Genomic DNA, 15,049 nt, shown 5'->3' on the forward strand with positions numbered 1-15,049 from the left:
ACCAATTATCTTCTCTGACCACAGTGATATGAAATTAGAAATGAACTACAGGAAAAAAACTGGAAGACACACCAATTCATGGAGGCTGAATAACATGTTACTAAATAATGAATGGGTCAACCAGGAGATCAAGGAAGAAATCAAAAGATATCTTGAGGCAAACGAAAATGAAAACACGACGACCCAAAATCTATGGGATGCCGTGAAAGCAGTCCTAAGAGGGAAATTCATAGTGTTGCAGGCCTACCTAAAGAAACAAGAAACATCACTAATCAACAGTTTATTTTCACACTTAAGGGATCTGGAAAAAGAACAGCAAATTAAGCCCAAAGGAGTACAAGGAAGGAGATAATAAAGATCAGAGCGGAAATAAATGAAATAGAAAGAGAAAAACAATACAAAAGATCAATGAATCCAAGAGTTGATTCTTAGAGAAGATAAACAAAATTGACAAACCTTTAGCCAGACTCATTGAAAAAAAAGAGAGGACCCAAATTAATAAAATCAGAAATGAAACAGGAGAAGTGAAAACAGACACCCCAGAAATACAAAAAATTTTAAGAAATTACTATGAGCAACTATATGCCAACAAATTCGACAATCTGGAAGAAATGGACAATTTTCTAGAGGCGTACAACCTCCCAAGGCTAACTCAAGAAGAAACAGAAAACCTGAATAGACTGATTACCACCAGGGAAATTGAATCAGTAATCAACAATCTCCCAACAAACAAAAGCCCTGGACCAGATGGCTTTACAGGTGAATTTTACAAAATGTTCAAAAAAGAATTATCACCTATTCTCCTCAAGCTCTTCCAAAAAATCCAGAAGGAGGGAAGACTCCCAAACACTTTTACGAAGCCACTATCACCCTGATCCCAAAATCAGACAAAGACACCACAAAAAAGAAAACTACAGGCCGGTATCTCTAATGAACATAGATGCAAAAATCCTCAACAAAATATTAGGGAACAGAATTCAGCAATACATTACAAAGATCATACACCATGATCAAGTGGGATTCATCCCTGGTATGCAAGGGTGGCTCAACATTCGCAAATCAATTAATGTGATACACCACATTAACAAAATGAAAAATAAAAATCACATGATCATATCAATAGATGCAGAAAAAGCATTTGATAAAATCCAGCAGCCATTTATGATAAAAACCCTCAAGAAAGTGGGAGTAGAGGGATCATATCTCAACATAATAAAGGCCATATATGATAAACCCACAGCTAACATCATACTCAATGGGGAAAAGCTAAAAGCATTCCCCTTAAGATCAGGAACAAGGCAAGGTTGCCCACTTTCTCCACTACTATTCAACATAGTGCTGGAAGTTCTAGCCACACCAATCAGACAAGAAAAAGAAATAAAAGGCATCCAAATCGGTAAGGAGGAAGTAAAATTGTCATTATATGCAGATAATATACTATATATAGAGAACCCTAGAGACTCCACTAAGAAACTATTAGAGCTGATAGAGGAATTCAGTAAAGTAGCAGGATACAAAATTAATATTCAGAAATCAGTTGCATTTGTATATACCAATAATAAAACATCAAAAAGAGAAATTAAAAAAACAATCCCATTTACAATTTCTCCAAAGACTATAAAATACCTGGGAATAAATTTAACCAAAGAAGTAAAAGATCTGTACTCAGAAAATTTTAAGACACTGAAGAAAGAAATGAAAGAAAACACAAATAGATGGAAACACATACCATGTTCAGGGAAAAGAAGAATTAATATAGTTAAAATGTCCATACTGCCTAAGGCAATATACATATTCAATGCAATTCCTATCAAACTACCAACGACGTTTTTTACAGAAATAGAACATATAATCCTAAAATTTATATGGGACCATAAAAAACCCCGGATAGCCTCAGCAATCTTGAGAAATAAGAACAAAGTGGGAGGTATAACAATACCTGACATCAAATTATACTACAAGGCTACAGTAATCAAAATAGCAAGGTACTGGCATAAAAACAGACACATAGATCAATGGAACAGAATAGAGAGTCCAGAAACAAATCCATGCCTAAATGGCCATTTAATCTATGACAATAGAAGCAAGAATGTATGGTGGGGTAAAGACAGTCTATTCAATAAATGGTGCTGGGAAACCTGGACAGACACATGCAAAAAAATGAAGCTGGACCACCTCCTTACACCATATACAAGAATAAGTTCAAAATGGGTTAAAGACTTAAATGTAAGATCTGAAACCATAAAATTCCTAGAAGAAAATATAGGAAGAAACTTCACAGACATTACCCGGAGTAAGATTTTTACTGATATATCCCCTCGCGCAAGGGAAGAGAAAAAATAAACATGTGGGATTACATCAAACTAAAAAGTTTTTTCACAGCAAAGGAAACCATCAATAAAACAAAAAGGGATCCTACTGAATGGGAAAAGATATTTGCCAATGATATATCTGATAAGGGATTAATACCACAAATTTATAAAAAAACTCACTCAACTCAACTCCTAAAAAACAAACAATCCAATTAAAAAATGGGCAGAGGACATGAAGAGACATTTTTCTAAAAAGGACATACAGATGGCAAACAGACATATGAAAAAATGCTCAACCTCACTACCCATCAGAGAAATGCAAATAAAAACCACAATGAGATACCTTGTCACCCCAGTCAAAATGGCTATCATCAATAAATCAACAAACAAGTGCTGGTGTGGATGTGGAGAAAAGGGAACCCTTGTGCACTGTGGGTAGGATTGCAGATTGGTGCAGATATGGAAAACAATATGGAGGTACCTCAAAAATCTGAAAATGGAACTACCTTATGATCCAGCAATTCCACTCCTAGGTATCTATCTGGAGAAATTCAAAACTCTAATTCAAAAATCTTTATGCACTCCTATGTTTATTGCAGCACTATACACAATAGCCAAGACATGGAAACAACCGAAATGCCCATCGGTAGATGACTGCATTAAGAAACTGTGGTACATTTATACAATGGAGTATTATGCAGCCATAAAGAAGAAACAAATCTTACCATTTGCAACAACATGGATGGACCTAGATAACATTATGTTAAGTGAAATAAGTCAGATAGAGAAAGACAAATACCATATGATCTCACTTATATGTGGAATCTAAAGAAAAGAATAAGTGAATGAACTAATCAGAAACAGTTTTGGAGACATAGAGGAAAAACTGAGGGTTGCGAGATGGGGGGGTGGGGAGATAAGGGGGAAGGTGAGGGGTTTAGAAAATAGTTGGTAACCACAAGATGGTCACGGGATTTTGAAAATCAATTTGGGGAATGTAATCAATGATGTTGTAAAGATTTTGTAGGGTATCCGATGGACACTTGTCCCATTTGGGAGACCACCTCAGGGATGATGTAGATGCCTGATCACTGCACTGTACACCTGAAGCTGAAGCTGAACAATAATGAATGCCAACTGTAATTTTATATATATATATATGTGTGTGCGTATATATACTTACAAGCAGCGGAGTACAGCATTAGGAATAGAGACAGTGGAAATGTAATGGCTGTGTGCAATGTCAGAGGGATAGTGGATGGAGGAAGAGGGGTTGACACAGTGTGAGGGATATAAACTGTAAATGTCTAAGTATTACTTTGTCTTGTGCACCTGAAACTAATGAAAAAAAAAAAAGGTACACATATTAAGACTACCAACTGAGGACAGAATATACATAAGCTGCTCAGAATGCCAATTTTTCTAGGGATTCAAAAGTATTACTGTACCTACTCTGTGTCCCCTGGATGCAAATAACAAGCAAGTAGACCAGCATGTTAACAGACAATGCGAATCATCTGAAATCGATTCCTAATCAGGAAAGATTATAGTATTCGATGACTGAGACAGAGGGACACAGCATGTCTATTTGTGACCATAGAAAATCGGTAGAGTAAAACTATCAGTATTCTGTCCTACATCCAAAATAAAGCCAAAAAAGGGGGGTAAACAATAACAATGCTTTCAAAGAAAATGAAAGTCACTTTCAGTCTAAGAAGACTATCACTCGATATATAATAGAATATTGTTACAAAGCATTCACTATTAAACACCAGTTTAACTAATAAATGAGACTTACTCTGGATTGTACAGTCAAATTCTATACCCTCACACAAAATAAAGAGTATTTGTAGAATAGATATTTAGGTACACAAACAAAATTTTAAGCCCTTAGGGAAACTTGTTTTTTAAAAAGTGAAATAACTTTTTCTAAAATTCTTCCAAAATCCAAAAAATCACTATTATTATTTTATGAATCTGGATACAGATGCCTATGAACATTTTTTTTAATTTCATGGAAAACAATTATTCAAAACTAGGTCCCAAAAGGAATACAACGTATGTATTACCTATTTATCTCTTCCATACTAAGTTATTCTAGCTCTTATACCAATTAAAATAAGGGGAAAATTTTCGATTAATCTCATATGTAGTTTCTTCAGATTCATTCATTGTTATTTGACCCATTTATAATACTTCCCCTGTAGCCTCCAACTATTCAATTTCTATTCCCTTTTCAAAGCCAAGTTTTCTATGGGACATTAACGATAATTACTTCTATGTTCAAGAAATTTATCTCTCAATGAGTACATGCAGCTTACTGTAGAAAGGTCTTTTTTACAAACAAACAAAATTAGAAATAATCTAAGAGAAAATTTAAGAAACCTGTGAAAAGTTAAGGACTGAACTATGAATATGTAAAAGAGACAGATATTCTTGCATTTCAATTATTTTAAATTTGGATTATAAGGTGACACTATGGGGAAAACAAAGTTAAATTACCATAGAGCTCATACTGGGAACTCTACACACCAATGATTACCTATTCGAATTATGCAAGACTTCAGAATATTAACAAAATTCTCAAAATTGTAGTCACTGTAATTGAAATAAATATATACCACAGAGCATGTCTGGCTGGGGATGGAGACACAGACTAGCCTAATAAAATGCAACTCTAGAATCAAAATAGTGTGCCGAGGTAACTTTTAGAGGGTATTAGCTGTTTATGAAGAGCCTGACCCCTAGTGGTTATAAACTATGTCTACATACCCCAAAGAATCAAAACAAACCCAGTTTTGAGCAAGTGTGGAAAAGAAAAATCAGGTGTTTTTATTGGATTTCAACTTCTATCAAAGTAAGAGAAATCTATGCTATTACAAATACGAAAGCTGGCTCAAATTACGTCTTAGTTTATATTACCCCCATTTACTGTACTTCATAAAATCATACAGAAAATCATCCCATATCTAAATTCCTTATTTCACAGATAAAGAATATGAGATTCAGAGAAATTTAGGAACTTGAATAGCACTGACAGTAAACACATATAGAAAAAGGTAACTGGTAACTTCAATTATGAAGTTTAAAAAAAAGGGGGGGAGTCACAATTTCCATATCAATTCTTTTATTTGGGAAGCAGTACTATTTCTTTTGAATGTCTGGCATACACCAAGCACAGCTCTAAAATTTTTCCTTCCACAGATTGGATCCTGAAGAACATCTATGTTCCTGGAGGAAAAAACTGCAGGTCAAAGACTTCAGAGAGCTACACACAGCAGGCAGTTTACACAGCAGCTGCAGAATAAACATTTCCTTCACACCCAGCCTCTATAATCACCTGTGCCACATATTCTCCAGCACTACTACTGCTAGTTAAAATGACCTCCACAGTTTTTCCTCAGTAGATTTTTAAATAGTTGGAAATGTTCAACTCTAGGCCTCCTTCTCAGTCCATATCCACTTTCTAGGCTTCATTTTCATTAAGAAGTCAATACTTCCCAAATCTAGAAATCCAACCTAGAGCCATTTCTTTTGCTTCCAACTTGTATATCCAAAAGCCTACCGAGTGTTTATATGTTAATACCCCACCAGTGTTTTAAACTCTCCACACCCAAAGCTGAAAACATCTCAATGGCCAAATCTGCTCTTCTTCCCGTACTGTCTTCCTGAATGATCCACCAACTGAAACCCTGGGTGTCATCCCTAAGTATTCCTTTATCACCCACTCCCAAGACCAAGTCGAATCAGTCGCTACCTGCCCATATTCTCTTACTACAGTTACCTAGCACTGCCATTTCTTCGTTTAGGCCACCATCTTTACTAACCAGTTTCCTAGCTTGTCTCCCAGTCTTAATTTCTCTAACTACCACATCCCTGTCCCATCAATCTATTCTGGAATAGTCTTTCTAAAGTTCAAATTGGATCAATTCAGCTACTCTCCTCTTTGAACCTCTTCTGTGGCTCACCAGCACTCTTTGGAGGCGAGTCAAACTTCTTAACAAGGTTTCCTAGCTTACAAGACTCTGCAGGATATAACTACGCTTACGTATTCAGCCTCACCTTTACCTGTCTTCCACCATCAACAGCCCACTTTCCTCCCTGCATGACTCAAGCACCAACTTTATTTCCTATCCATTCTGAGCACTCTTAATTCCCTGAATATGCCATGTTACATCTTGCAACTAGACATGAATGTGGTATCCCTGCTACCGTGTTTGCTTGAAAGTAAGACCTAGCCAATCAGCTCTAATGCGTCTTTTGGAACAAAAATTATGTAAGACCCGGTCTTACATTATATAAGATTTTGCTCCAAATGACGCATTCAAGCTGACTGTCCGGCGAGGTCTTATTTTCAGGGAAACACGGCAGGTGGTACCTACTTATCCTCTCCCTTCCCCCCTTACTCCTCTACTTAGATCACTCTTGTTCATCACGATGTCTCACCCAAGGCAATACAAAAAGACCTCACTACTAAAAAAGATCTCCCCAATCTGGTTAGGCGTCCCTCCTGTGTGCTCCCTATACGTACCCCTATAATAGCTACAAGGTCCCCGGCTACCCATTGTGGTACCCACCGTTCATTCGTTTCTCCTTCCACACCAGAATGTGAGCTCCTTGAGCTCACAGTGCAGTACCTGGCATATAACACATGCTCTTCAATAATTGTTTAACAAATGAATGGAACGTACAGCATACCACAAAACTCTCTACTGTACTCTAAATTTATTACATTTCTCGTTTTATAAAGCACCCCCAATGATACATCTGGGATAATAAAGCAATTTCCACAGAGATGTTGTAATAGTCGAGTTTATTTGGCTAGGCTATAGTCTCCAGTTACCAATCAACCACTGATCTAGGTGTTGCTGTGAAGGTATTCCGCATATGTGATTAGCATCTATAGTCAGTTCACTTTAAGAAAAGGAGAATATCCTGAATGATTTGGGTAGGCCCGATCTAATTAGTGAAAGACCTTAAGAACAGAACTGAGGAAGAAGAAATTCCACCTGTGGACTGGAGCTCAACTTCTGCTTGAGTTTCCAACCCTTCCTGACAGCCTGCCCTACAGATTTCAGACTGACCTAGCCAGCTCCACAGCCACATAAGCCAATTCCTTTCAAGAAATCTCTTCATTCTATTCTGTTTCTCTGACGGAACCTACTGAAAACAGTACATACCAAACCAGACCCTGAATATAAAATGATAAAGGAGTCAAAAAGCCAAAAAGAAAATTAATTTTAATTGAGGTCCTGTGCTATGCAATTTACATTCACTGTTTCATTTAATCCTCACACCAACTCTATGAGAGTAGTATTCTCATGCCTTCATTCATTCAACATGTTTGCATGCCTATCGCATGCTAATCACTGCCAGTCACTGTTCTACATGTGAGGAACATAGCTTGAAAGCACACAGACTAGGTCCCCCCGCGCACAGAGCTTCAAGTACTCGGGAGAACACTGGACCTGAGTGGTTAGAAAAGCCTGCCTCAGTTCACACAGCTCTATGTGAGGGTGCCAGAATTTAAACCTGAGTTATATGGTTCCAAAGCTCTTGCTCTTCTTATTTAATTCCAATGCTAAAACACATGTTCACCCTGGAGGAGTGTAACAAGCTGGGTACCCCAGAATGTGTGCACTACAGGTATATAAGTGGCTTATGCCCAGGTCCCACAGTGGGTAATAGAGAGAGCAAGTTCCCAGGAGAACAGAGGATGACGTAATCCCTAAGACATGAGGTAAGAGAAAGATTCCATGGAAGAGGCAGGAAGATTTGAAAGAGGTCTTGAAAGAACACTAGTAGATCTTCAACTGGCAGAGAAGATGAAGCAACACAGAAGTTAAGAGGCATTGCATGAACAAAAACTGGGGCATGGTGTATTTAAAGAAACTGAGTGGTACAGTTTGACTAGAGTAGAAAGTCTGGATCTGGGAGCTGGGAAAGGGACTAGCCCTACTTCCCACAATCACCACACTCCCATTCCCCATACCATGTCCACTTCAAAAATCTTCAGAGTGCTGGGTTCTTTTAGGGGATTTTAGATTAATATAGTAACTATACATAAAATGGACTGGAGAAAGTGGGGGCAGGGTGGGACTAACCTGTGAAAAAAATCTGGATTAGCTGAGGTGGGAATGAAAAGGAAGAGAAGGATGGAAAGATAGTAAAAGACAACGTCTAGCAAAGTGACTAAAAACAGTCGTGGAAGCACAAACAGAAGTAGTCCAAGTGCTGACGCAAATGGAATCATTTGAGACAGTACTTAGCACCACCTCATTTACAGTAGGTACTTAATAAATGTTCCTTTAAAAAAAAAAAGCTTGAGATCAAATTTGTGTACTATACAATTTACCCTTTTAAAGTGTACAATTCAATGGTTTTTAGTATATTCACAGTGTTGTGAATAGATCATCCATACCACCTAATTTTAGAACATTTTCATCACCCCCAAAAGAAATTCCATAACCATTAGCACTTACTCTCCAGCCCATGCCCAGCCACAGACAACCACGACTAATCTACTCTCTGTCTCTATAGGTTTGCCTGCCTATTTTGGACATTTCATAATAGAATCATACAACATGTAGTCTTAATAAACGTTCCTGAATATGAATCAGAACTTCTGGAAGAGAGCTAGTTCCGAGAAGAAAATGATGAGTTTATGATGCAGTCGTGTGAGACATGATACCAATCAACTGGAGATGTAAACAGTCACCTGAAAATGCAACTAAATGTTTTTGTAAGGCAGTGTATCTTCCAGCTCCAAGATTCTAGGTCTCTCAGGTAGAGAAGACACTGAAACAATGAGGGAGGTTGAAATTCCCAAGGAAAAAGATTGTACAGCAGAGAGTTGCCTGCATTTAAGAAGGCCTTTCTTATTATGAGCTGGACAAAGAAATGAAAGAGAAAGAACAGCCTCAGAGACAGGAGAATCAGAACACGATTACAAAGACTACGGCAGGAGCCGCCTGTAGCGTGGAAGGCTGCAGGGTTCAGGGAGGAGGAAGATTGAAAAAAGACTAGGATTTAGTAACTTCAGAAAACTGACTTTTAATAGTATGTGTGTGTAGTTCAGAAAAGTAAAAGCTTTAATCAGAGAAAATAAGTAACAAAATTTAAATAGAAACGCAGCCTAGCCTTTATAGTTTTGAGGATAAAATACAAACGTGTAAGTAAAATATTTCAAGAGTGCAAGGTGTTCTTAAATATAAGGTACAGCTATTTATTTCTATGCATTCCTTATACATATTCGATCTCAAGTTACTGAACAGTAAAAAAAATAGAGAAAAAAATGCTGTCAGAACGTACTTTTTTAAAAGTGAGACCCACCAAAGTCTTTACCATTTTAAAACAGGTGTTATTCCCATGATAACTGTATCATGCTTGACACATGTAGAATATAAAAAATATATATCCAAGACACAGTTAAACTTTATATAAACAAACAAAAACACTGATTTCTCCCCCACCTTATGTAATGAATGATTTTTTTTAAGGCTGTGAATATAGCCATGGGAATTCTATAGGAAGAAGTATAGATAATTGGGCAGTCACTGAAAACAAAATTCATGTCATAACCCGGCCTGAACCTGTCACCAGCTCAGCTAGTACCTGATACTCTTATTTAGTGTCTTTACATTTTAAATACAAATAAAATGTTCATCCCACATAATAGTCTTACTTCTATTTATTAATCAGGCTAATATGCTCAATATTCAAAAAAAGAAATCAGAATACATAAAAAATAATCCAAATTTTTTAAATGAGGTTGAGTCTTCAATTCATGGAAAAAAGCCTTCAGTTAACAGAATTTTAAAATATTTCCTTTTTACAGGAAGTTAAAAATGTGATACAATTTCCTAAAATTTATCTATGCATAACTTTTTATTGTAAAAAGTAATCCTCAAAGAGCAAACTTTCACAAGAACAGCAACAAAATGGCTAAAGGTTACACTGAAGTAAGAGTAAAATGGGAAAATGAGAACTGAACATGAGTTTCACTATAAAAATTTACAGACATAAAACTTCACTTACCTTTTTAAACATAACTAGTGAGATGACTGCTGATGCTGTGAAAAGTGCTGCTATGATTATCATCATGATTCCGACAGGAATACTACTGTTGAGACCAGTAAGGGATGAAATCCAACCACTATGAAATAATAAAAAGTATAATCAGGCAAATAAATCAATGCACACTTTAAAAAAAATAACAAAACAACTAACACATATTCAACTCTTATGAACCAGGCAATGTTCAAGTTCTTTATACGTGCTAACTCATTTACTATCTTACAATAAGATAATGCTGTTTTTAATCTCTATTTTACAGATAAGGAACTGAGTCACAGAGATATTCAGTACTTACCCAAGGTCACACAGCTAATAAATGACATAGTCTGAATTCAAATCCAAACACCAAACTCCAGCCTTAAGTGTGTACAACCAGATTTTATATTTTATAAGCCTTTAAGTTCATTATTACTTTCTTTTAAATTTCATTTTAAATTTTGCCTAATTATGGAAGAAAATAGTTGCAAACCACATAACCAACAAAGGGTTAGTGTCCAAAATATGTAAAGAACTTCTAAAGTTCAGCAGTTAAACAAAAAATTCAATTAGAAAATGGGCAAAAGATGAAGAGACATTTCACCCAGAGGATACAATGATGGCAAATAAGCACATGAAAATATGTTCAGCATCCTGAGTCACTAGGGAAATACAAATTAAATCCTCAGTTAGCTATCACTACACACCTATCAGAATGACTAAAACTAAACAGTGACAACACCAAATGCTGATGAGGACGCGAAGGCTGAATCACACATAGTTGGGGAAAATGTAAAATGGTACAGCCATTCTGGAAAACAGGCTGTCAGTTTCTTTAAAAACACTACACATGCAACTTTCATAAGAACCAGCAATTACAACCTTGGGCATTTATCAGAGAAATAAAAACTTTGGTTCACAAAAAAGCCTGTTCACAAATGTTCATAATGGTTTTTTTCATAATAGCCCAAAACCAGAAACCAGAGTTCTTCAACTGGTGATTGGTTAAACAAAGTGTGGTATATCCATCCATGGAAAACTACTCAGGAAAAGGAATGGACTACTAATATGCATGACAACCTGGATCAAACTCCAGAGAATTATGCTGAGTGAAAAAAGCCTAAAGGTACACACTGTATGATTCCATTTATATAACATTCTTGAAATAACAAAATAACAGACATGACAGATTAGTGAGTGCTGGAGTTAAGGAGGGGATGGGGCAGGAGGGAGGTGAATGTAGCTATAAAAGGGCAGCAGAGGGATCCTTTGGTGATAGAAATGTTCCGCATCTTGACTGTATCGATGTCATGATCCTGGTTTTCATAAAGTATAATGTTACCATCTTGAAAAGTGGGTAAAGCTACCTGGGATCTCTCTGCATTATTTCTTGTAACTATGTGAATCTACAATTAGCTCAAAATAAGTACTTTCATTTTTTAGGTCACCCTGCATGCACTCTCACTACAGACTCCTGTGCTACTGCATTGCTACACATGCTGTTATGCTCACTTTTAACACTTTTTCCTAAGTTTGCGATAAGAAGCAAAAGAAATTATTTCAACTTCATCGGGGTAAAAAAACTTGTGCTGCTAGCATAAGCAGTATATTTGTTAATCAAACATTTAAAGCATTTCCTTTCCCATAAATGCCAAAGACTAAACTCTATTTAAAATGGTAATGAATGCGACTTTTTCCTAGAACTGATTTAAAGTATCTTTATAAATTTTCTGCATGTACAGATGCCCATTAGGAGACGTGTAAAGCTACTGACAGATGTCTCACTGCCAGTTACTACTGCGACTCAGTAGCACACTAAATGTAGCCCTCAATACACTCCAGTGACATGCTCGTTTAGTTCATGTACACAGCGCAGCAAAGTTGCCTTGGACATGCGTTTTAGCTTACAAGAATTCAACTGCATGCAACTCAATTACAAGAGAAAGAAGAGAGGGAGGGATAATCTTAGAGATGTGTACTCTTCTACCCACAGCCGTTTCATTCAAGGAATGTTTGCTCCAGAATGTATGAAGACAGATGTAAGTCTGTTATTACCTTAGGAGGATCCAAATATTCTGTTTCTGAGTATACCCCACTGAAAGACCATTTTGCCATGCTGAGAATGATTTTATTGTTTAAAGATATGTATATATGTGTATGCAGTAATTCCACTTTTCAAAGTGGATTTGTGTCTGTGCATTGGTGTGTGTATAAGAAAACATATTTGCACACCTAAAATAGTGTTTTACATATAATAGGTCCATCCCCTTTTCCTTAAAATCCTCGAATTTGTTTTCTCTCCCTTCCACAATCCTTGGCCCTCCTAACTATCTGATCACTCCTCAGTCTCCTTTTTACTCTTTCTCTTAGTGCCCATTATATACACATTTTATTTAAACTAGATATAATGTGCTGTTTTTAAAAATGGGAACAAAATTTCAAATAGAATGATTTGTGCAAAGGTTATTTATGCTTTAGAAAAATTTTAAACAGTAAAAAAAAAAAAATGCAATTATTAGTTTTGCTCACTGTTACTAATATGGCTTTTCTATGTTAACTCTTTTTAGGAAGTCAAAAATTATATAAAGATACTAGATGAAAAGATTACCTAGAATACTTAAAGTAAATGACTTACCAGTTGCCCCAGTTGTGAAATCCTGCAGCCTGTAGTACATGTACTGCAAACTGACAAATATAGACGAAGAAGAATACAAAGAATCTGAATGAACTGTCACTCCTTTTTAAAAAGGGGGGGAGGGGAGAAAAGGGAAAAATGTCATTTTTCTCTAATACTTTTACATTCACATAAAGACTGACATCAAACATTTAAAAATGTTTTTAAAAATACAAGTGACAACTACCTTGAAATTACAATAACATAATAATATATGTGAACCTTTTATCCAAATACTAGATATTATTCTAACCTCACTTTGTCCTTTCAATTTTCAACTGTGCTACAAAACTTCTTGGCAAAAAAATTTATTGTTTTCATTTTTTATTAAATAGTTTGACTGAATTATAATTAACATACAGTAAACTGCAGATACCTAAAATATACAATTTGATACAGTTTGACATATGTATATACCCATGAATCTTCTCCAAAGAGTAAACATATCCCAAAAGTTTCCTTGTGCATGGAGGTAATCCCTCCTTCCCCACCCCACCACTTTGTCACTAGTTTTCATATTTTAGAGTTTTATATAAATGGGATCATATAGTATATATTTTTTCTTGTCTGCCTTCTTCCACTCAGCACAATTGAGATTCACTCATGTTGTTCCATGTATCAAGTCTATTCCTTTTCGTTGCTTAGTATTCCATTGCATAGATACACCACAGTTTTATGCACCTGTTCACAGACGTTTGGGTTGTTTCTAGTTTTTTACTATTACAAATAAAGTTGCTATAAGCATTCATGGTTAAGTCTTCATATGAACATATATATTTCCTTTTCTCTTGGGTTAACTACCTAGAAGTGAAATGGCTGGAACACACAGGTGGTATATGTTTAACTTTTTAAGAAACTGCCAAACTGTTTTCCAAAGCAGTTATTTCATTTTACATTCCCAGTGGCAGTAAATGAGTGTTCCGGTTCCTCCACATCTCACTAACCACTTGGTATGGTCAGTCCTTTAAATTTTAGTCATTCTAACAGGTGTATAGTGGTATCTAATTTGGTTTTAATTTATATTTTCCTAGTAACTAACGTTGAACACTTTTTCACGTGCTTTCTGTCATCCATACTAATACTTGCATAAGCAATCTTCAGCCCATCATTCTAGTTCCTCTGGAGCATCATATTTCAGTACGTACTTATCCTCTCCTTAACCCTGTCTCCACTGCTAAACCTTCTACTTCCTCTATCTCCTTCCTTCCCATCAGTTAACACAAGTCCTGAAGTTCTACCACTGATTTCCGCTACCTCCCTCTTCTCAGTCACGTCTCAATCCATTGTAACTTGGCCTCTCACATACTCCCCTCCAGAGACACATCAAAATCACAGGCATCTATCTATGAATTTCCAAACTAAATTTCTCAAGTCCCGCTTTACTTTTTTTTATGGCATTTGACACTGAGTATCTTTCTTAAACATTCTTTGAACTTGATTTCCACAATATTACCCCTTCTGTCACTTCTCTGATCTAAACTGCTTCTCAGTCTCTTATTTCAAGATCCACCTCCTCCACATCATATTGTAAAACTTCGTTTTTATAGGAAAGCTCCCGAGGTGATTCTTGTATCTTCTAATGTTTGAAAACCACTGACTCTCCTATGAAAACAATTTTACAATATGGGGAGCTATGCTCTTATAAAACAGAAAACTCATGAGCATGTTTTTCCTACAAATATGCCTCTAAAACACTTTTCTCAACAGAGAACAATGAACAATAATACAGCTTGAGTTTTAACATATCTAGAATATATTTCATTAGAAATGTTATTTCTCATGCTTTCTATCTTTGGTCACAAAAAATAGCTTAATATTAAACTTTTACTTTACAGTCCTATTATTCTTATACTACATGTTTCCTAACTACTTAATCATCTACTTTGAAATATCCTTTATTGCTCTAAACTCTTAGGTGCTCACATATACTTAAATTCTAAATCAACCATTTTAATTTCATATTGTAGGTCAAGTTAATAAGTATGTAGTGCTTCTAACCTATAGTAAAATG

General features: G+C 36.0%; 1 protein-coding gene across 1 annotated transcript in view; it reads right to left on the reverse strand.

Moving 5' to 3' along the window:
* Window positions 1-15,049, reverse strand: part of SCAMP1 (secretory carrier membrane protein 1) — a 79,397-nt gene that overhangs the window by 7,691 nt on the left and 56,657 nt on the right. Inside the window, exons 7-8 of the mRNA XM_019728169.2 lie at window positions 13,000-13,101; window positions 10,350-10,467 (exon numbers count right to left, since the gene is read on the reverse strand). Of these exons, the coding sequence (XP_019583728.1) occupies window positions 10,350-10,467; window positions 13,000-13,101 (220 nt within the window). The remainder of the gene's footprint in view (window positions 1-10,349; window positions 10,468-12,999; window positions 13,102-15,049) is intronic.

This window comes from Rhinolophus sinicus, linkage group LG03 (genome assembly GCF_036562045.2).
Source record: "Rhinolophus sinicus isolate RSC01 linkage group LG03, ASM3656204v1, whole genome shotgun sequence".
NCBI lineage: Eukaryota > Metazoa > Chordata > Mammalia > Chiroptera > Rhinolophidae > Rhinolophus > Rhinolophus sinicus.